The 24,668-nt window shown below is 43.7% G+C and overlaps 1 protein-coding gene across 1 annotated transcript in view; it reads left to right on the forward strand.

The window, feature by feature from the left end:
- DNAH6 (dynein axonemal heavy chain 6) overlaps window positions 1-24,668 on the forward strand; it is a 2,460,712-nt gene that overhangs the window by 717,168 nt on the left and 1,718,876 nt on the right. Inside the window, exon 23 of the mRNA XM_086961829.1 lies at window positions 5,419-5,515. Coding sequence (XP_086817955.1) covers window positions 5,419-5,515 — 97 coding nt within the window. The remainder of the gene's footprint in view (window positions 1-5,418; window positions 5,516-24,668) is intronic.

A 24,668-nucleotide genomic window follows, 5' to 3' on the forward strand; every position in this document is an offset into this window, starting at 1 on the left:
CTGTAATATGTTTACCAATTTCTTCTTCAATAAAGTAAATACAATTCTTAAACCCTTGCTAAAAACCCTGGCCCCCATCTAACCCCACACGTAGGTTCATCAACCATAACCAAAATATCCTTGTTTCCTGGAAGGAGTCCCTGTAGAAACCCTAAAGTTAATAAAATCAGGATCACCACATGATTTGTCCCCCCCCCCATATATGCTGAGCAAAGGTGGCATTACTTTCCTGTCCATTCTTGATGGGATATGAAATTCGATGCATGTGATATTGGGCTGATGTATCCAATATATGTGTTAGCCTGATGTACTTATCCATTCTTTGCAAGATATATATATATAGTATTGGCCTAATGTGTCTAAACCAAAACGCAGTTGCAGCTTATTATTCATGTGCTACAACCCACTGAGCTATCTTTGCAAGGTGCGAGCTTCAGGTGTATAGAATTGTTCCTGTAATGTGAAAGATTTTATCTTATTCTTGCCTTCTCAGTAAGAGACCTGTTATGGTACATTGCTTTCCTTTAGTTAGGTTTACAATATGAATATTTCTGTATACTTTGCTATAAGAAAGAGAGGGTTGTTAATGACAGAGAGACTTCTGATGCGGACACTTGCTTTGCAGCTCCACACAGTTTGCCCCCCTCCTTCATGGAGCCTGAGCAGCTGAAAGTATACCGTCCGAGACCCAAGGCCACATCTTGCTTTGGACTACGATGAGCACATTCCTGCAGACACTGTTCCTGTACTCCCATGCCCGAGATAGAAAGGGAGTCACCCTTCCTGACCTCCCCAGTAATGAATAGCTTGAGCTGAGTTTCGTTCTAATCTATTGTGCCATATATGGCTTTTCCTCTAGGCTTCACGAGAAATAGAAACTTGCCATGTGTGGTGATTTCATGTGTTCACTGAAAGTATATCTGTCTGGTTTTGACTGTAAGTCTTCAGTCTTCTCCGCGCACCTCGAGGGGTGAGGATGTGAGAGGCTCCTCTGGCCAGAGTCCTTTGTATAATAAATGATTGACCCTTCTTCACTGCCAACTGACTGATTATTGATAACTGGTAATTGGGGAGGGGCTATTGGTAAGTATAACTCCATAGCTCCATGGTAATGTAATATTTTGTATTCCTTCATTCTAATGGATATTTTTAATCACTCCCTGGACAATGATAATGTTTCCCTGTGTGGAAACAGGTTTTTGTCAAACCCTTACTGAAAAAACCCTCAGCCAGTTTTCCTGGCAGAAAACTATAGACTAATCTACTTGTTTTCGTTAGCAAGCATATTACTAGAAAAACACGTGACCAAACATCTTTCTGTTTTTTGGGAAACTCATGCTATTCTCCATCCCACCCAAACAGGTTTTATACCAGTCTGCAGCACTGAGACTGCCCTGCTAGTAGGCACTGAAGAACTGCTGTCACTTTTGTACCTAGGCTGCCCAGAAGCCATCATAATGCTAGACCTGAGTCCTGCCTTTGACACCGTCTCACATTCAGTCATCATTCAGACAATGGAGGAAGCTGGAAACTCTGCGGCCACACTAAAATGGCTAACAGTCTTCCTGGAAAATAGGAGCTTCCATATCTGGGAAGAAACCTTTTCTCAGCCAGTCACCCCTTTCAGTGTGTGGTCCCACAGGGCTCTTGTCGGAGCAATACACTATTTAATCTACATGTGCTTCCCATGGCGGAGATCGTGCAAACACACGGCCCGAACTTGAGACTTAAAATCTAATGGTAAAAAAGACAGAAGCTCTAGTCGTTGGTAACAACACTTCAAGCTGGATGAAACTTTAGTGGCCCGAATACCTTTGAGAGCTTCTAAGCCCACCTGAGCAGTCAAAAACTGTGGTTTTTGGGTTGATGATAAACTTTCTTTGGAAACTCAGGCCCGGAAACTTGCTGGAACCAGTTTTGAAATTTTGAGAACTCTAAGGAAACTGCTACATTGGCTGCCACCATCTTCTAGGAGAGTGATCGTGCAGAGACTGATTAACTCTTGCCTAGATTATCGAAACTCCCTTTATCTTGGATGTCACAAGTATGTGATTAAAAGACTACAAGTTGTTCATAATGTGGCAGCTTGGACTCTTTAAAAAAAAATACCCAAACACCAGTCGGATTCGCCAGCTTTAGCCCCCCCCTGCACGGGCTTCCTTAGCAGAAAATAATCCATTTTAAGGCACTGTCCATCACCCTTCGGGCTGTGCACGGGAACTTTGTAAATGTAAATTGATACTGGTATAACGCACTGCTTACCCGCAAGGGTCTCAAGGCGCATGTACGAATACCACTGTGGAACCCATCCTGGCTTTCCCTGTGAGGCGTCCACTCATGGGCATCCCCAAGGTGGAGGCCAGGCATCCTTAGAGTTGTGGAGGCCGTTGTGGAGATTAAGCAAGCTATTGCCCGGAGTTGCAGAGTGGGACTCCATGATTGGAATAGGCACCGAGGCGAGAATTATCAGGTCTGTGGAATTTTGAGCCCAAGACCCGCCGAGACGGGGAATTGAACCCTGGTCCCGGGCTAGACATCTGCATCAGGGTCTGCCGCTCTAACCATTGAGCCACACTTCTCCACTCCTCATTCAGTAACTACTTAATCCTTACATTCCCTGGAGGTCTCTATGGTCTGGGAATCTAAAGCTTCTGGCAGTGCCTCAGATTAACAAGACAACATACGGCGGTCGATCCTTAACTTACCTGGTTTCTAAACTCTGGAACTTCCTCCCGCTGTCCTGAGAATGAACCAGTCTGAATCCAGTTTTAGAACACTCCTGAAACCACCTTTTTTTTTTTTAGTCTCCTGTTATTATTTTAACCCCTTCCCTGCTGGCCCGTTTCCGCCCCCGTGCGGTAAACAAACGAACAGGGGCGGGCCATGACGAACCCCAGCCGTCATCAGCACAAGAGCACCGTAGTGCATGATGGCTGGGGTTCGTCACCAGCATGGAAGGGGTTAAGTACATGTAGAAGCTGGTATGTGTGTTGTAAGTGCTGGGGAGGGCCACTTGGGTAGCTATGCACTAAACAAAAATGTTAGAATAGAGTAGTACCCTGCTTTTTTAGGTCTCGCCTAGCAATGCAGGGCATGCGCTGCTTGCCTTGGAGAGACCTATAGTCGTCGGTTTGGTGCACGAAGAGAGACAAACCATGTGCTCGCATGGACAGGCGATGTGCTCGCGCATGGCGTCTCCTCTCTGCCGCACAGGCTCCCACCACATGCTTGTTTTATTCTGTCCGCACTTCACCAGAGCCTGATGGCTTACTGTCTGTCTGCCGCAGTGCGTCGCTATGGAACTGCGTTTTTACAGCTGCTTTCTATATGGTGCATGTTCTGCATGTTTCCGACATGAAGTGGCTTTCTTTACTGCCAGGGATCTTCGAATGAGTAACTGTTTTCTCTTTTGCGTTGGCCACAGGAAGTTCTCCAAATCAAACAGCTGGTTCTCATTAAGGTGGGACTGTGATAAAGTAACCAGAGAGGTGATTTTCAGTACTTCGTTGTGTGTTTTTTTGCCTAATTTGTTGTGGTTGTGTATATTAGGCACGGTTTCATTGCTGTACATTACTTACATGTAATGACGTTGCCTAGCTGACGTCATCGCTCAGGGAGTGTTATATAGGCCTCGCTATGTTGTGGTTGCCGTAAGTGATTGGGAAGAGCATTGAAATTCCATAGTGTGGACCTGGGTGAGCGATGCAGACAGAGTCGCAGTCTATCGCTTAGACGGGAGAGATTCACGTGGTACCGGGACTACCTTGGTTGTGTGCAATAAACACACTGCGATTTTGGGTAAGTTAGCTGGCTTGTTTGAAATAAATGCAGAATTTACCAGACCATGGTAGTCCGTAGTGAGAGTCGAGAGTGAAGGTCGTCATAAAAAAGTAGCGCACATGGAGCCCTGGAATTTGATTCTGGCTAAGGCACCGTTTTACCTGAAGACTTCTGGTAACACTAGCTTGTTGTTGGATACTGTAGACTTGGCTTAACTTGGTATATCTCAAACCCATTTTACCAAATTTTGGTTATGGTTATGAATTCACTCTCAAAGTAGCCCGCACATGCATCCAGGGGAACCAGCATATAAGTAAAACTGTAGTTTAAATGTGACAAAAAAGTGCGAGCATTATCCAGGGCTGACCACTTAATGATCGTATATGTACCTCAAGAAAATCGCAAACAGCGAGTGCTCCTATTAATAGATTTAAAAAAAATTATGAAGCATTAAACAGTGTGACAGTAATCCGTTTCCATTTACTCACTCCCAGTTAAAAGCAAGGGTTAACTGAATGCAGGGCTTGCCTGTGGGAACAGTTGCGTCAGAGATAACACATATAGTGATGATATCCCTGTGAAAGGGCAATGCAAGGTCAGGCAGGAGAAGGAACTGCCCATATGGACAGAGTTATGTAACAGGCCCTTGTGACTGGGTGTACAGAACTAAAGTGTTTTGCTTCGTGTATCTTGAAAACCACATGACGACTTTCATCTCTTGTCCTAAAAACGGATAAAACAAGCATTTGCAATGCAATAGGTCTCGCAGTTATGCGAGTTTAAGCTATTGGCGTTGTAAGTTACAGTGCCTTTTATTTATGTTTTTAGAAAGAAAGCAAAAATAAAAGGCATTGTTATTTGCAATGCCAATAGCTCAAGCTCGCATCAATGCGAGACCTATTGCACTGTAAATGCTTGTTCATTTGTTATGATTTCTAGTTTGGTTGTTGGGTTGTGGGAGTGTGTGCTAATTTACTATTTTCAAATGAATAATAATTGCCGGCCTCAGGTTTGTTGACATAACATTTGCTGTTTTTCATTAAAATGGCAATAAAGAAAATTGATCCATAAAACAAGCATTGGGGCATGCTCATCATATTGTATGAGAAAGGAGTTAGGAACATTGACTGAATTGTATCTAGCTTTTAGTTCTTCTTATCTGTGATACTTGTCTATTGCTTTATTGTCTTCTAGAAGTTACTAAATTCCTTTGCCCATTCCGCAAGGGTCTTGTGACTCTTAGCCGCTGTTGAAAAGCAGTTAATGGGTTTGGTGTGTAGCCGCTGTTGTAAAGCAGTTAATAAGTTTGGTGTGTACTGGTAGAGATTATAGAGTATTGATGATGAGAGAGAACTTCTCATACGTGAATTGATAAGATTTTGGCTTCAACATGTAAAATCTTAAATGTTTAGTAATCTTTGAGTAAGTTACCAGATTTGGTAGAGTCGAATGAATAACATTAGCAAAGTGAAAAGTTTTCCACTTTTCTTTTAAATTGCAATATGGTGTACTTCATATTTTTATAGTGTCCCTTCTGAGGCTTTCAGATACTTTAGTAGATTTTCTCCTACAGCTTTTATTATTTTTGTCACATTTTATTGAACATATTCTTGAACAATGTTTCTTTTTATGGTACAGGTTTGCTTGAGACTTTCCAGAATAATAATGGTCTTCTTGATGAAATTCAAAAGTGCCTTGAGGCTTACTTGGAATCAAAGAGAGTTATCTTCCCACGGTAAGTAAAAAAAATGAATGAAACTAAAATATTCCCTGATTGGTAGATGTATTTCCTTAATTAATTTGAGAATGCAACACTAGTAAATACAATTACAATGTTTCTATCTTGGCTTCAAAAGTGTTAAAACAAAACCATTGTGAATGCTGCATTTGTTTTGACTCTTTACAGTCCTTGATTTGTTTGCCATTCATAATTACTTCATTCAAATGTAACAAGCAATAAATATGCCCTGATTCCAGCTAGAAACAATAAAGAAATGTAAGCATTTGCCAAACAGATGATCAAGCAAAATAAGTTTTTTTTTGTTTTTTGTAAACTTTATTTTCTTTATTTGAATGTCAACACAAGTTGTGACTGGCACAATATACAGAGATATTCAAGAACAGAAAAGAAAAACAGAATACATAAAAAGCAATACTGCCGAAAATGATCCTGCATAAACAACCAAAGAAAAGACAAACAGCAACTTAAGAATCAATTATGAGACCTACTGGCCAGGATGCAGATATCACAACACAGAAACTGCGGGAGAGATCTATACAAAAATACATTTGGCCCTTCTCCATAATGAAAATCAATGTTTAGACCATTCCTTTTTTTTTTCCTTTAACAGGGCCCATATCCTAGCGGCCACCTCCCGCCTCCTTCTCCCCCTTAATAGAAACACTGAGGACTCCAACTTGTAAAGTGCCAACATCCTAGCTCTCAATAAAAGAAAGTGGTGGCTTCCGGACTTAGCCATTGAGACGTGATACACAGCCGGATCATAGCCATCGTTACAACCAAGAAGTTGACGACATATCTAGATCTTTCAGCCATCGCCGTATCCTTGCACCCCATTATCACCAGCTCCGGGGAGATTACAAGCTGGATATCCAACACCATATTTATAAAATACTAAACTTCACTGAGGAATTTCCCCAGATTTGGACACGAGTAAAACATGTGTATAGCATCGGCTGCTCGGAGCCCACACCTACCACAGCAATCGCCCTTCCGGCCCCCCCACTTTGCAATCTTTGCCGGTGTATAGTATAAATCAAACATTGCCATATAGCTTTGAGTTCGTAAACTACCGGAGACTAGGACATGGCTTACTAGTTCCAATGCGAGCCTTATATCAACCCCTGTCTTGCCAAATTTTCCCTCCCATTTGATGTTCTGATCATCGAGATCGTCCGGAAAACCAGATAGCAAATGTTGATAGACTGTACCTATTCTATCCGTCCTTTGAACTAATTCAATTACGGTAAGCTTTTCAAAAATTGTGGGTGTATCATGATGATATTTATTAATAAAGCTTCTAATCTGGAGATATTCTAAAAAGTCATTAATATTTAGATTAAACTTTTCCCTTAGGAAAGAAAAGGAAGCCATTTGCCTGCACGAACATTGTCGCCTATATCCTTCAAACCCAATAGCTGCCATCTAAAAATAACCTGATCCTGGAAGATGGATGGTGTATTAATTTAGGAAACAGAAGTAGATTAAGATTGGAGGTTTATTGAAGAATAACAGCTTGGACATCCACAGTCTTCAGGAGACAGGCCCAACTCCCATGTACAGAATGTAGAACCAAGGCAGAATCATAACAACTCTTAAAGAGACAGGAAAAGGGAATACCACACATCTTCCCCCTTTGAAACAAAAAACAAAACAAAAAAAAAAAAGTTAATGAATGTAATCACGCAATTTGATAGGAGAACACTTAACACGAACACTTCTCCTTACAGCATCATTGACAGGTTGTACATTAACAGGTTGTTCAATAACAGGTTGTTGTTCAATAACATGTCCAGAAACAGAAGGATCAGGGTTAACAAAATGGGTATCATCAGGAGTAGTGGAAACATCACTAATTAGCGAATCAACATTCTCAGTTTGAGGTTCGCACCCAAATGTATCCAACATGGCAGAAAAAGAAACATTACCTTCAGCACTAGGGATAGATTGCGAGATAGTTTTAGGATCCAAAGCTTTACACAGAGAAATCCTTCTAAAATTCCATATCTTACCGCCCTCAACTCTTACAGCCTTGGTAAAAACCTCAGTAACTTTACACGGGTCAGACCATTTATTCCATTTGTTGCCAAAAGTTCTACCAAATTTTACTCGCACAAATCTCCCACTTTGATTTTAGGACTGCGAATAACAGAACCGAAACTATTACTCTTCATTTTCTCCTGATAAGCTAACACCATTTCTTTGACTTCAAAAGGATCAAATGAACGCTGACAAGGAATTCTATTTTTCATCCACCATGGTAACAGTTTGAGCCCAGTTTTCTACCTCTCAACATCTCAAAAGGAGACAAACCCGTGACAGAATTAGGGGAAACACGATAAGACAAAAGAGAAGCACGCAACGCTTCTCTCCAATTCAAATTGCTTTTAACAGCAAGTTGAATGGACTCTTTAATTACCCTGTTAAAGCGTTCTGTCTGACCATTGGCCTGTGGATTATAATTTGACACCTTTTTGTGAACAATGCCACACCTTTCAAGAAAGGAGGAGAACTCTCTGCTAATAAACTGTGGACCGTTGTCCGAAACAATTTCAGCCGGAATTCCCTCTCTACAAAATACTTCATCCAAAAACTCCACAATCTGAGTCGAGCCTATTTTATCCACAACTTTTAGCTCTGGCCATTTAGAAAAGTAATCAATCAAAACCAAGATAAAAACATCCTTGTTAGAGGACAAATCAAGAGGACCAACGATATCCACTCCTAATTTTTCCAAGGAGAAACAACAAACTCAATCGGTGAATCACCAACGGCTAGAGGTTTGACAGATTTGTCACTCAAGGAACAAGGCGAACAAGAACTGACCCATTTATCCACCATACAATCAATACCTGGCCACCAGTAGAATTCATGAATCCGCCTCTTGGTGCTAGACATATCCAAGTGACCTTCATGAGCCATAGAGATAATTTTCTTCCTTAAGTCAAAAGGAGGGACAATTTGATCACATCTGGTTACAAAACCTTGGTCAAACATAATTTCATCCTTGATCTTAAAAAAGGATAAGACATCACCAGATAATTTACGTTCCTCAGGCCAACCATGTTGTAAGTAAGACACCACACTTGATAAACCTTTATACATAGCATTTCTCCATTCAGTTTCAGAAATAGTGCCAGACAGCTTGTTGTTGCATTCAGCATTAACATCCCAATAGAAAACACCAAATCCGAATCACTATGAACACTTGAAATCTGCGAATCCAAAGGCAGATGAGACATGCAGTCAGCATGTACATTCAAGCGGCCAGGAACATATTCTACAACACATTGAAACTCTTGCAATTTTGCAGCCAACCGTGCTAAACGCGCAGTCAAGGTTCTACCACCACCAGCAGATAGCATGTTAATTAAAGGCTTGTGGTCGGTGCGTAAACGAAATTTGGTTCCCCAAAGAAACTGTCTGAAATGTTCAACAGCCCAAGTGCAAGCCAATAGCTCCTTTTCGATAGTGGAATAATTGTACTCAGCACCCTGAAGAGTCCTTGAGGCATAGGAAACAACATATTCTTCTCCTTTGTACCTCTGGATTAACACTGAACCTAAACCTACATTACTCGCATCCACGCATACAATACATTCTTTACCCAACTCAAAAGGTCTTAAAAAAGGAGCATTGAGAATCTCTTTTTTAAGTAAATCAAAAGCAAATTGTTGTTCAACATTCCATACAAACGTGTCATCTTTTTTTAACAGTAATCTTAATGAATGTACTTTTGATGAATAATCTTGAACAAATTTACTGTAAAATTCAGTAAGGCCTAAAAAGGACACAAGTTGTTCTTTGCTAGAAGGTGCAGGAGCTTTAAGTATACTTTGGATATGATTAACTTTAGGCTTAGTACCTTGGGAAGGAATTTCGTGTCCAAGATATTCCACTTTACTCTGTCTGAACTTGCACTTTGAAAATTTTAAAGTTAACCCTTTGTCTTGAATTTGTTTCAATACAGAGTTTAGATTTCTGTCATGATCTTCAAAATTCTTTCCAAAAATTAAAATATCGTCTTGAAAAGCTATAGCTCCTTCACAACCCTCAAGGACCTCTTTCATGAGTCTTTGGAAGACTGATGCTGCACTGGCTAAGCCAAAAGGCATACGACAAAATTGAAACATACCTTCTGGTGTTATAAAGGTAGTCAAAAATTTAGACTCCTCATGCAAGTACCTGATGGTAAGCACTTGCCAAATCTACAGTAGAGAATACACATGCACCTGAGAGAGTAGAGATCAACTCATGTATATTGGGTAGTGGATGCTTGTCAAACCAAATCTCTTGATTTAAGCTCCGAAGGTCGACACATAGCCGAAGTTCGCCATTGCTTTTAATGGATAAAACTACTGGTGAAACCCAAGGAGAAGATTCAACAGGTTCCACTATCTTCCTGGCAACAAGATCAGATAAAATCACTTTTAGTTTATCACGGTACGCTAGTGGGACATTCCTAACTCTGTGCCTCACAGGAATGGCCCCTTCTTTGAGAATAATGCAATGTTTGAAATGCTGGAATTTACCTAACTTGTCAGTGAAAATAGCAGGAAACTTTCCCTTAATAAAATTGGTAAACTCATCACCCTCTGGAGATATAACACACATAGGATGTGATGCATTGGGGTCGAGTTTAATGCCTAATTCATGCTGATGAGGCCAACTGAGAATATGGGCACCATTAGTAGCAACATAAACTTTGCCGTTAATACTCTTGCCTTTAAATGTGATATCAGCCCACATGAAACCAACTAAATCAATTTTATGGCCAGTGTAACCACCGGGTTGTACATCTGGTGGTGATAATTTCACAGAACCCCAAAATTTATTGAAAATGTCCATACCTATAATACTGTACCATGCACACGAATCAATAAGCATGGAAATTTTATTCCCATCAATCAAGATTATATCTTTAGGAAAACCTTTACATTTGGTGTCACCAACACACAACAAACTATTAATTCCAAGGGCATCAATAGGATCAGATTCCTCATCTGTCAATAAATTCACTTTTTGAGTAGACCTACACATTTTACTAAAATGGCCTGAACGTTTGCATTTAATGCAAACTTTGTTCCAAGCAGGACATCCTTTATAGCTCCCTACATGGTCGGAACCACCACACCTGTAACAAACAATTTGGTTTCTCCTTTCAAAAGGTTTAATGTCCCTTCTAAAATTCTCTTTTTGTTTATTAGGAATAAATTATGGTTTGTTGGGAACAAACTGCGTTTTTTTTAAATTGAAAGATTCTTTTACCACAGAAACTTCAGGAATTGCTACTTTATTTTTACTATCTTGACCTCTTATTTCGCTTACGAATAATTCAGACTGTTCAAGGCCTTTAGCAATATTTAACACAGCCTTACGGTTAGTTTCAGTAACCATCCAAAGACGTTCCTGTATTTTCTTACTCTTAGTTCTCATCATAATTTGGTCTCTGAGAACTTGTTCAAAGTTAATTGTCTCAAAAGCACAAGAACCAGCGAGAGTTCGTAAAGCAGCTACATAGTTCTCAATTGATTCATCTTCCTTCTGTGCACGCGAATAGAATTTAAAACGTTCCATAACAGTATTTATTTTCCTTCCAAATCTAGCACCTAATTGTTTAACAACAACATCAAATATATTCATATCACCTGCACCCTCAATAGGAGGTACATTTTCTAACTCTTTAACACCAACACCTCCCAAAGAGTTTTTCATTAAAGCTAATTTTCTTTTAGGAGAACATCCAGCCTCCTCTACAACATCAACGTACGCTAGAAATGTAGGAAACCATAGATCCCATTCCATTTTAGGATCACCAGGTACAGGTAAGAAATGCGCAGGAGAAACAATGTTGTTAGACATAGTAGAAAACACGTTATAATATAATATAGTAAAATGTAAAGGAAATAAAGCACTAAAAAAAATATTTAGAATGAGTACATTATGCACACATAAACAGTAAAAACAAAACAAATTAAAATAAAAGAGGTAGTCACTGATGTCTCTTTTGAAGAAGAAAAACGTTGAAATGTAGTGATATAAAGGTAAGTTGTAGCGCTTACTGGTGCAGGAATTGTGAAGAAAAATGACAAATAGCGCTTTGCAGGAATCGTGGTAAAACTAGGTAAATAATGACAAATGGCGCTTTGTAGGAATAGAAATAAATAATGTCAAATATTAAAGTTCATGGAAATGCTGCCGTGCGCATCGGCGTTGAAAAGCGCATCGGTATTACAGAGCGCGTCGGTATTGCAGAGCGCATCGGTATTGCAGAGCGTTCAGGAGGGTTGCCAAGGCGATCCAAAATGGTGGAAAACGTGATGATGGAGGACGCTGCAGACGCTGCGGAATGACGCGGTGATGACGCGGTGAAAGTTCCGGTGAGGACGTAATTGATTCAGGAGCAGAGATGAAAATTCGAAACACAGAGGGCTCACGCGATGTCGGGAGAATTCAAATATATACAGCTGGGCAGCAACCTTACTTGAAAACAAGGTGAAGTCACTTTCAGAAATTAAATAAGATAATTTCTGTAGAGAAACTGCTGAAAGTTCCTGTGGTATTGGGTAGAAAAACGATGTATTAAAATGAAAGAAAATTTTATAGAAAGTGACATTTGGAAGTCATTAAAAAAAATATAAAATACGAAGGTTTAGAAAAGAAAATTATTTCAGCCGCTGGTGCAATCAAAGCACATTAAAAAGAGAAATCAGGCGCAGGTGCAATCAATATACACTTAAAGTAAAAAAATACCTTCAGGAATACGTGAACGCTGTTTTCTTTCCTTTCTCCAAATATCCACCTCTTGAAAAGAAGATGTTCTAAAATAGATCCCAAAGCGTCGCCAAAATTATGTAGTAATTTAGGAAACAGAAGTAGATTAAGATTGGAGGTTTATTGAAGAATAACAGCTTGGACATCCACAGTCTTCAGGAGACAGGCTAACACTGCCCAACTCCCATGTACAGAATGTAGAACCAAGACAGAATCATAACAACTCTTAAAGAGACAGGAAAAGGGAATACCACAGATGGCAAAACACCAGCAGCCATAAAGGGCGTATAGATATTAATATTTGGAATTGCCCATTCATGGCAAATTTTCCGCTAGATCGAAAGCACGGCCCGATGACTTTTGAACGTTGTTTTTTTTTAATAACTCGGTTCTAGTACCCGCATTAGAATACCCTTAGCCGCCTCTCCCAAACCTATCTCATAAATAGTCGGTCTATTAGACAATGGAACCTCTACCCTATCTCCTACCAGCATAATATAATAACAAATTCGGGACCACCCAACCCCCACGGTCTCTAGGAAGACACATCCACTTAGCCGCCATGCGTGACCGGCAGTATCCCCAGAGGAATCTGTAACAGATCCTCTCGGCCCTAACCAAACTCACTTGCGAAAGCTCTAGCGGAATAGTTCTAAATAAATACAAACATTTTGGGAGGACCAGCATTTTAAGTACACTGCAGCGGCCATATAATGAAAGATGCAGATGATCCCATCTTTTCAGCCTGCATTAACAGATTCGAGCACTGAAAGGATGTTCACATCATTAATATTGGCTACTGAGGCAGTGATTTTTACCCCCAAATAGACTGCTTCCGTGGTTGCAGGGACTTCAGAGGGACACATGGTGGCTGATTGAATACCCTGAGTTTTAGAAACATTTAGCTTATAGCTTATAACCTGATAATAAGCCAAATTGCTCAGCAAGGGTCTTTAGAGGTGCAAAGGCAGGACCGACATCGCTGGTCAAAACCACAATGTCGTCCGCGTAGGCCAGTGTCTTATACTCTGCTCCACTGACCCTAATCGGCAGAATATTTGAATTACCTTCGATTTTACAAAGAAAAGGTTCAATGTACAGAACGAAGAGCAAAGGCGAGCATAGACAACCTTGCCTGGTGCCCCTGCCGATGTTAAAAGACCCTGTCTCCTGCCCTGAAATATGAATTGTTGCAGCTGGAGAGATATACAGTGCCTGTATGGCCTGAATAAATTCAATGTCAAAGCCCTTCCAGCGGAGCACTGCCCACAGGAACCCCCAGTAGACCCCGTTGAACGCCTTCTCGGTGTCCAACAGGATCACACCTAGGGTAGACCCCTAAAACTGAGCCCAATCCAATAGGGCAATGACCCGCCGAACATGATCAGCTGTATCCCTGCCAGGGATAAACCCGTGCTGCCATAGAGAGACTAATGGGGTGATAACCTCCGCAAGCCTAGAAGATAGAACTTTTGAGTATATTTTGCTATCTGTATTTATTAATGAGATAGGTCGATAGGATGAGGAGTTTAACTCGGATTTGTCTTTTTCCTTAAAATGTACTATTGTGCTTTGCCGCCAAGATTCCGGTATGACACCCCCCTGTGCCGCCCTAAAAACTGATAATATATCCTGGCGAATCTCTTGGGAAAACGCCCTATAGAATTCTAAAGGGATAGCGTCCGGGCCAGAAGCCTTCCCATTGGTCAGGGACTTATTGCCAGCTCAACCTCCTCCCAAGTAATTGGGGCAGAAAGAGCCTCATTCTGGTCTGCTGTAACTTTAGGAGTATCGATATCCTGGAGAAAACCCTGAGCCAAAGATTCACTCTGCAGTCCAGCACTCTCTTCCTTGTAGAGCAAAGTATAAAACTTTTTAAACACTTCCATAACTTTCTCCTGCGTATCCTGAATACCACCTTCCTGATCTTGAACTCTAACAATTCGATTTGCCAAGCCTATCTGTTGTAGCCTTTTGGCCAGAACTCTGCCCGAGTTTCCCCCAAATTCGTACATCATCGTACGATATTGCACGTACTTTGCAGCCAAAGCTTGACCAACTTAATTATAGCCACCGACTGTTGACTCTTATAATTATTAAACCCATCCTTAATATTGCGTATTAATTCCATCTCTGCCACCCGCAACTCCTCGACACGCCCCTTAATCTGCTCCTGAGCGGTCTTCCATTGATAGGCTGCATAGCTTTTAGTCTCCCCACGCACTGCAGCCTTAAGTGTGTCCCAGACTATACAATCAGAAGCAGTTTTTCTATTAATACTTAAAAATTCAGCAATCCATTAACTCATATGGTCCCAATAAGATTTGATCCAACAGTAATATTCTTTCAAATGTCCACAGCCTAGGAACTCTAACCAACCGACCCCAAGGACACTCCACTATCAATGAATTATGACCTGATAACATGTTTGGGGATACTTCAACAGAGGCCACCCCTACCAGCTGTTCAGACAAACAGATAGTCCAGCCAAACCATTTTATTATGGGGGACAGAATAGTACGTATACCCATCTTTATCTTTATTATGCCTGTACCAGACGTCAGCCAATCCATGCTCTGAAACTAAAGTCTGAAAAGCCTTAAAGACTCTGGGTTTCCTGCCCGAATACCTTTGATCACTTATAAGATTGAAATTGCTGGGCAAATGAATATTCAAATCCCCACACATAACCATTGGGTGTGGCCATCCTGCTAAATCTAGATTTAAACATTTTATACGTTCTGGATCATCTAGGTTTGACCCATATATCTTGCAGATGGAAATGGGTCTACTGTTGATCATAATTTCAGCTACAGCCCATCTGCCTGCACTATCCTCTTTGACTTTTTTACAAGACTCAACTCATCGCTATAGCAGTATGGCCACACCTCTATTCATAGATGTCTGTCTAGAGCAGGTTATTAAGTCAAACCCATGGACTTTCAAACACTCCCGCTTCCCCCATGGTATGTGTGTTTCTTGTAAATACAGAATATCGACTTGCATGGTTGGCCCAATTTTAGATAAAAGGCCTGCTTTTTCCCATCATTTAGGCCGCAGATATTCCATGTACTCATACACAACCTACCTTGCCCCATTTAAACAGAACATAAAGCCTAGTCCCTACTCAGAACAAATATAATCTTTACTCACAAACTCTATCATAGCACCAAAACTATTATTGCCAATGCCACGACTATAATTTAAACCCGAAACCGTGTTAACCCCCCAGGACCCCCCTTTGACCCAAGTCCCCCCTCCCTTGACCCTGACCCTCCCAGAACCCCATAACCACCCCAGCCCATTACCCCCCCTTGTGAGGCAACAGGACCGAAGTCCTTGTGATGGAATAGGCTAGCTTCCCCCGCTCTCCCCTAGATCCTTCCTACCATTGCAACCAACATTTGAGGATCTGAACCCATAGCAGCCAAAAACAAAATACTAAGAGAAGTAAAACCTATCAATCAGCTTGGCCCCCTGTCTTAGCACCTCAAAACCCCTGAAATGGTGAGCCGGTGAAGCTGGGATTTTTTGGCTAAATAGAATTCAAAAACTCCTTCGCCTGAATTTACGATAGAAAAAATCTAGTCTGGCCCTGATGAATTATTTTCAACTTTGAGGGTTAGAGCAAGAAGGCTTGAGCCCCCTTTGCTTGGAATGGCACTATTAGCTGGCGGAGCTGCAACCTCCGCTCAACAGTTGCCGGACAAAAGTCCAGTCTAATGAAGAACTCGCAATCTTTCCCTACCCTCTTTCTGTGTGGCCTAGCTAGGTCGTAGACCTTCTCCCTAGCCAAACACTTATTTAAACAGATTAATGTTGCCCGAGGCTTATCCCCAGTTGAGCCAGACTTCTGCCTTTGCTTAAAAGGAAAACGATGAGCTCGTTGAACCTCCAGCTGCCAGTCCTACTGCGGTAAGTCCAGGAATGCTTCGGAAAAGAGTTCCACACCAAATTGCCTAATGTTCGACCCCTCCCTGCCTTCTGGAATTCCTACGATCCTTAAGTTGTTCCTCCTGGCCCTATTTTCCATATCAGTCAGTTTCCAGAGCATGTAATTCCTTTGTACCTTGATCAGATCAGTAAGACCTTTCTGAGTTGCCAAATCATCCTCCAATGAGGAGATCCTTTCTTCAGCTTCTACGATTCTGACAGCAATATCCGAGCATGTTTTAGCCACTCTTCGGATGGAGTTCTGCATCCTACGACATGCACCCTGCATACGGGCACTCTCCTGACGCGTCTCTTCGCGATGTGCCATGATAGTCTGATAGATACTTGACAGTGTTATTTCTCCAGGAGGCAACAGTCCACAGCAGTAGCATTACCAATTGAACCAGGCTGCGTGGTAAAAGAATAGTCCCAAACCATCAATCCCAGAGACCCCGGGTCCTTACTTAACAGAAGAGCCTCTTGGTCTTTTAGTTTCATAGCTTTTCGGACAGTACGAGGCCCTCAGTGTGAAGCTTCGTCTTTTGATGCTTCATTAGACTTCCAATCTGCAAGATCACTATCATCATCAGTCCACTCTTTGTCTGGGCCTTCATCCTCTGATGACCCTGTACGGTCGAACATCGAGTAAAATTTGCCTCCCCCTTCGGGCTGCTTTGCATATCCATTAACATCAAAAGGACCATTTGGATGAGCCCCTTGAGCAACTGTGCTTACATCAGCAATACTTTGACTAGGCGATTCAGAATTTTGTTGTACACAGCTACCGAGTGCTTGACTACATTTCCCATACTACTGTTGCCCGGGAGAAGAGCTGTTGACTGGGATTCTCGTTCCCTTCGCCTTCGCCTTCGCCTTCAGAGATTTTTCCACTGCCCCCGACCGACAACATACTATTGCTGGAATCCATCCCGTTTGACCCCAAGAAGCTATGCTCCGTCTGCTCCTGAAGTCGGGACCCATTACGCTTGCAGGGGGGAGTAGAAACATTACCATCGCACACAGCAGAGATCGCAGGAATAGAGGCTGCTCCTACTTGCTTTGATACTGTGTCACGTTTTGGATGCAGTTGACTGCTCCCGCTTGCTGCTGCTGCCGCCCACAGGAGTCTTCACTTTCACAGCTTGTACTCTGAACTATGCGGGCAGGGTCTGCTTCCCCTTGTCTGCTCCAGCTACCGCCGACTGTACATCGCCAGCTCCTCCAGCAACTGTCTCATCTGCCCTGCGAGCAGCACGCGACCCCCTCTCTCCGCCGACAGCTTCACCGGGGTGGCCGCTCGTGCCACCAGCATTCGACCCTTCACGGTTGTGTTCTTTGCCGGTACTTTCGGAGCCATGATTCCAGACGAACATCACGGATGGGCGCAAAAGGCCAACACAGTTATCGGTAATCTGAGCTGGGGTATTTTACCCGATAACCTTTTCTGTAATTGTGTCAGTCGCCAAAGCATGACATGTCACTTAGTAGAACCCCTTTTCCTTGGTATTAAAGAGAGCTCGTACCACCAGCTCACACAGCTGAGTGACCAGCCGCCATCTTGCCCTCCAAACCAAATACGTTATTTTGTTTTTAAACCACTAGAACATTTAGGTCCTGATTATGAGTCTGGGGGTCCGAGGACCGCCAGACTCGTGGTGGCATGGCGGTGCAGCCTCCACCACACCAGTGATCCGACTGCCCCATTACAAGTTGGGCGGTCCGATCGCTGATGCCGCCAGGGAACTGCTGTTTCCTGGAGGTGATGTGGTGCTCAGAGGCCGTCGTCCCCCCAAGCATATTACGAATTTCCTCTCCTCCAGGGTTTACAAAGCGATTCCTCCTCCATTTAAACCTTGGAGGAGAGAGAACATAGAGGGCCCTGTGCCTCTTCCGCTTGTGCATGCACACAGGGGCGTGTAACATGTGCCCCATGTGTGCATGCACTGAAACTTCCTGCGCGGCATGGACTTTCGACTCCATGCCGTTCAGGAACCTTGTGAGGCATTCCTATTGAGGTGCCTTTTCAAAGGCACCATGGCCTTTAAAAGAGGCACAGCCCTGGGAACGCCATGCCACCCGCAAGACTACAAATAACTTGTAATCTGCCAGGCCTGTGGTGGCGAGTCTCAGCAGTGCGGGCGGTGTAGGTGTAGGGTGGTCTGGGGTGCTGAATGGCGCTGCGGTGAAGAACCGCCTGCACCCGCACTGCCAAACTCGTAATTGACTCCTTAATTTATCAGAATGTCCAATTTAGCTCAGAATGCCTTAGTCAGGGCCGAACTGGCCGTAGCAGGCACCGGCTGTTTCCCCTGTGGGCCTCCAGGGTGGGGTCCGTTTTTGTTACCGGGGTCCGGCAATATCGCCCCCCTGTAACAAAATTGGCCGAAACCAGCCCTAGCAGATAGCTCAGCCGCAACCCCCACACCGCCCAAGGGGGCAGGCTGAGCAGTTGCCAGGGCCGTTTTGTTTTCCAGCCTGTCCCTGGTCTCAGTGTAAGAGTTTATTATGTGACAGAGCGATTAGTTTTGAAGAACATGAAACTGTTGAAAGATTTTCCCAATAGCACCAAGTCCATATGCGTGCTTAGGATGAGAGGGCGGACGGAGGCAGCAGTGTTCAGGCAAGCACCGTAAGAAACATGTAAAGCTCATGATGACAGTCAACAGATCCTCATCCTTTGAGAGAGTATGGGTGCAAGGGTGTGCCCAGCACCACTTCAGTAAGTCATCTACTTCTGTCAGATGTGGAAAAGAAAATGCAATTTTGGCTAAATCAGGTGCATAGAATTTGGACATGGTTCGGGGAATAAACCCTTGTGTTGTCTGAAGTAAGTGAACTTTAAGAAAACCCATTGAGGACAAGCCAGTTATGCTGAGAAAAAGGGAACAATCCGAACTTAAAGGGTGGGTTAAGAGAAAGAAAAACCCAAGTAAGGGATAAATCAGCTGAAGGCTGACACAAAAATGCTGTGAAGTGTAGAGAGGAGAGAAATTAATATCTTTCATTTACCATTAGAGTAGAAATCTAATTATCCGCATAAATACCATGACGTGTTGGAGGTCAAATTGCTATTTAATATGTTGCATTGTGAAAAGCTGAAAACAAGTAACTGGAATCTTTGAAACAGTTTTACTGTTCATTATTTTTAGGAGGTGCCCAGTGACGCATCATAAATAGCGGGTCTGGCATTGATAAAGCTCTTGAAATACAATGTTAAGTGCAGGTCTCTCTCATCCTCTCTTCTCTGTTTAATTAACCCCTTTTGTGCTGGTGACGAGCTTGGCTGGTCATGAGGCACAGCGCAGCTGCACTCATGACGAGCTGAGCTCGTCACGGCCGTTGGAACGTTGCACGCAGGGATAATTTCCCCGCTGTGCTGAACGTTCTAAAAACGGGTGGGGCCGTGACGAGCGAAGTGCAGCTGCGCTGTGCCTCATGACGAGCTGAGCTCGTCACCAGCACGGCGGCGCCATGCGCAGCCTCCCTCCCTCCGCACAGGAGATGAAAAACCCCGCAGGGAAGGGGTTAATGATTAATAGAATCATCAATTCTTGACACCTCAGGATTAATGTGCTGTGAAACTGCTAGTGAGGAGCCCTCATAAGTCACATAGGTTTACACTAGCAACTGCTTACTAGAAAACCTAGATGGTTCTCCCAACCCTAGTGATGTTTTTAAAATATGTCGTTTAGACACTTGAGCTTTACACAGCTGATTACTGAATCATGCCTGTCTTTTTGTGTGCCAAGCCCATGTCTATACACTTCAATGGGTGCTAGATACTTCCCTCAGAGCATCTCTACCCCAATACTTTCCAGCTGATAAACTTACAGTCTGAGGGCCCGATTCACAGAACTAACTTACTACAAAATCCTAAACGTACTACCATTTTGGTATTCACAGAATGCGCTTTTCTCAGTTTGGTATTCATCGAATGCACATACTCATTTTGGTATTCACAGAAGGTACTTACTCATCAATGAGTAAGTGCCTTCTGTGAATACCAAAAGGAGTAACTGCATTCTGTGAATACCAAAATGAGTAAGTGGATTCTGTGATTACCAAAATGAGTAAGTACATTCTGTGAATACCAAAATAGTAGTACGTTTAGGATTTTGTAGTAAGTTAGTTCTGTGAATCGGGCCCGCAGGAATTGTTATTTTACAGTGTTGTGTTATGTTGGTTGTCTAACAATAGCCATAACTTACTTCCTGTAGTCAGTATAAACGATGTCTTGTTTTCCATTTTGCATAATCATACTACACTTTTTCACATGCACTATTTGCTTACTATGATTTTTACTTTATAAAATTAGTTTTACAAGAGATGCACATTTATGCTATGTTATGTTAATGTTATTCGTGTAACTCTTTAAACCATTATTATGGCTCTGTTTTACTTTCTAATTCTGATGGATACATGTGCTTGTGGATTCCTCACCTTATGAATATCCCCTGTGCCAGCATTCCACTGATTTTTTATCGAGCTCTCCACACTGATGAGGACGTCACACTGATACGGCTCCGGAGCCATACGAGAGCCTCGTCGGCGTGATGTCGTCATTTCCCTTTTTTCCGCGCCGTTGAGGCGTAAGGGTTTTCTAGGACTCTCCTTATTGTATCGTGTTACTTTGTAAGCCTTCATCCTTAACTGTTGCTGTTGCAATGGCTTCATCGAGTAAGTCCGGGTTTAAGCCCTGTAGGGAGTGTGGGGGTCACATGTCGATCACTGACCCCATGAAGATTGTCTATGGTGTTTGTTGTCGGATCAACGACGTGGAAGACTGTTCCAGTTGCCGAATTATGAACCCAAAGGCTCTAAAGGAACAAGCTTTTTATGGCAGGCAAAGAAGGAAGGAAGAGGGTGTAAAAGTTCAAAGTGGAAGTCGTCAACTTCACATGCGTCAAAGTCGAGTAAACCCAAGAAGAAGAGGAGACCTGGTTCTCGGCCCCGTTCGTCAAAGGGTAAGGCTTCAAGGTCACCTTCGCCGGCTCCTCGACGTCGCCAAAAAGACTTGGTGTCTCCTTCTCTTCGGATGTCTCCTGAGCAATCTCCTTCTCCAAAAGGTACTCCGGCGCAGACTCCGGCTCCGAGGGGTTTGCCGGATTCAGAGAGTGTACCAGTACAGGATGATCCCTCACCAGTTCATGAGACTGAACCTGTGGCTCCGCCAGTGGATCCGGCTGTTCCGGCGTCGGAGGCTCCTCGTGTGGATGTTGGCTTGACTCCATAAACACAGTTTCCAACTCCAGGTTCGGATCCAAAGTATTTTTTAAATGTAATGTATGGTGCTAAGGCAGCCTTCCCCTCCAGAGCACCTTCGGGTCCCGTGGGTCCACTGGCCTTCAATTTGGGTGGGCCTCAGCACGATGCCCAGGCACCCTTTGTGCCTTTCATGCCGACGGCGCCGTCATGGCAGTTTCTGGCTCTGAGGTTTTCGACGCTGTTCATGGAGTCCCCGGCGCTGTCTGGTGGGCCTTTCTCTCAGCCTTGTACGATGCCGATTCCACCTTCGGATCCTCCTTCAACGCCTGCTCCGGAGATGTCGGCGCCACGTGTGGCACCACCGGCACTACAACCGAGGTTTTGTTCAAGGAGAGAGACTCAGAGACTGCTGGAGGAAGAGCATTATCAGAGGCAGGAGATTATAGAGGGTGAGTTAGAAGAATCTGTGGATGAATTTGAAGGAATTCAGGAGGCAAGTGGGCTGGACACTTCCCCTGAGTGGGAACTTTCTTCGTCAAGAGTTTCCCCGCCTCAAGAGGTAGCTCCTTATCATACTGTCATCCGAAAAGCTGTGGAGCTTTTGGATTTACAGTTGCCTACTGCTGAGTATAAGCCAAATTTGCTTACTGAAGTTTTACATTCGCCTTCGTCAATAGTTGAGCCCTTGTTGCCCTTTAATGAGGCTTTAACTGAACCTATCAAGGAAGTGTGGCGTAAACCGCTCTCTTCTCCTGCTGTATCCAAATCTGTAGAAAGAAGATATAGAACTGCTCCAGGTGACCCACTTTTTCTTTCTTCTCATCCGTCTCCTGAAAGTTTGGTGGTGCAGGCATCCTGCTACAAACAATCTTCAGGCGTCTTTCCCCAGGCTCCTGCAGACAGGGACTCTAAGAAGTTGGAGCAATTGGCTAAAAAGGTATTTTCATCATCTAGCATGGCTCTGAAATCAACCAATGCTACCTGTTGGTTGGGCCAGTACATACATGCTTTGATGGATTCTGCGAATCAATTGACGCCCAAATTGTCTGATGAAGAGCGGGGGAATTTTATGGAGGTTCTGTCGGATGCTCAGGCAGCTGCTTGACAGGTTATTCAATCTAGCCTGGATACTTCTGATTAGGTGGCCAGAGTAATTAGTTCCTCCATAGTTACCAGGAGACAGGCCTGGCTTAGATCCTCTGGATTTTCCCCGGATGTTCAGGCTGCCCTTCTTGATTTGCCCTTTGATGCTTCAAAACCTTTCGGTGGGAAGGCTGATTCTCTGCTTCAAAGGTTTAAGGATAGCAAGGCCACGGCGAAGTCCATAGGATTGCAAACCCAGTCAAGGGGGTTCGGTTATAAAAAGTATTGTGGTTTTGGGAGGTCTTACTTTCGCAGATTGTGACAACCTCAGCAGCAGCAGCAAAATCCACTCTATAAGTCCTATAAAGGAAGTACCATAGGTCTCCAACGTGGTTCTTCCCGTAATCTCTCCTCCTCTTCTTTTACCTATCCTGCTCCCCCTGGTAATGCAGGAAAGCAGCCCTAGATCCCTCATCCTGGATCACATGGGTCCTGTAGGGGGTCGATTATCTCACTTTCTACAGGGTTGGAAATCAGTCACGTCAGACCTCTGGGTTTTAAACCTTGTAGAGAATGGGTACGCCCTTCCCTTTTGGGAATTTCCTCCACCTCTCCCTCCTTGTCAAGGTTTTTGTTCAGAAGACCATTTACTTCTTCTACAGAAGAAGGTTCTTGCTTTAATACAAAAAGGTGCAATAGAGGTGGTTCCGGAGCAGGAAAGGGGTCAGGGGTGCTACACCCAGTATTTTCTGATCCCTAATAAGGATGGCAGCTTACGTCTTATTCTGGACTTCAGGGTTTTGAATTTTGTACCTGAATCAGGAGAAACTCAAGATGCTGACCCTTGCTCAGGTTCTTTGGTGCTGCAGCAAGAGGACTGGATGGTGTCGATCGATTTACAGGATGCGTATTTTCACATCCCCATCCTGAAGTTGCACAGGAAATATCTCCATTTTACAGTAGGTTGCAGCACTGCCAGTTTGCGGTCCTGCCGTTTGCACTTACTACTGCACCTCGGGCCTGCACAAAGGTGATGGCAGTGGTGGTGGCTCATCTCAGAAGGTCGGGAATCGGGATTCCAGTTTCCCCCTATCTGGACGACTGGCTGCTCAAAGCGGAGTCGCCGGTGATGGTACTTCGTCATCGGCAAGTGACTACTCAACTGTTGTCGGACTTGGGTTTTTCAATAAATGTGCCCAAATCTCAACTGGTGCCTTCTCAGCGCAACCTGTTCATAGGGGCGATACTGGATATTACTGTGTGTCCAGCTTTTCTACCTCCGCAAAGAATTCTCGACATTCAGGAGATGATTCCTTTGTTTTACAATGGGGCAGTTGTTCCAGTCCTGAAGGTCCTTCACCTGCTTGGTCTGTTCGCTTCCTGCATTCTGTTGGTCAACCATGCACGCTGGCACATGAGGGCACTCCAGTGGTGTCTCCGTAGGCAGTGGTATCAACACAGCAGAGATCTCAGAGAATCAGTCAGAATCTCCAGAAAAGCTGCAGCGGAGCTGACTGGGTGGAGTGTGCAGGGCAACCTGTCTCAAGGAAAGTCCTCCTCCACCGGTGGCCACATAGATCATGGACGCCTCCACTCTAGGGTGGGGTCCTCATCTGGGAGATCTGGAGGTCACGGATCTTTGGTCTTGCTTCACATCAACCTTCTGGAATTGCGGGCGATACGTTTGGCACTAAAGGCTGTCCTTCCTTCCCTTTGCGGTCAATCAGTTCAGGTCCTGACGGACAACACTACCGCAATGTGGTACATCAACATACAGGGAGGTGTAGGGTTGTATTATCTCTGTCGAAAGGCTCTGCTATTTGGTCCTGGGTTCAGAACCATCAGATTTGTGTGTTTGCAAATCATCTAGCTGGTGCGCTGAATGTTCATGCGGACAGTCTCAGTAGGCATTACTCGGCCGATCACAAGTGGCAGCTTCATCCGGAGGTGGTCCTTCACATCTTCCTGATGTGGGGGTCTCCTTGTTTGGACCTATTTGCCACTCACTGCACTGCCGTTTGTTCTGCAGACTCCAGTATGTGATGCAGGGATCATTGGGGGACGCGTTTCAGATAGATTGGAGCTTACATCTCCTTTAGGCGTTTCCTCCCATACCCTTGATTCCTCAGGTTCTGAGGAAGATTCGCCAAGT

The sequence above is a fragment of the Lissotriton vulgaris genome, chromosome 3_1 (genome assembly GCF_964263255.1).
Source record: "Lissotriton vulgaris chromosome 3_1, aLisVul1.2, whole genome shotgun sequence".
Taxonomy (NCBI): domain Eukaryota; kingdom Metazoa; phylum Chordata; class Amphibia; order Caudata; family Salamandridae; genus Lissotriton; species Lissotriton vulgaris.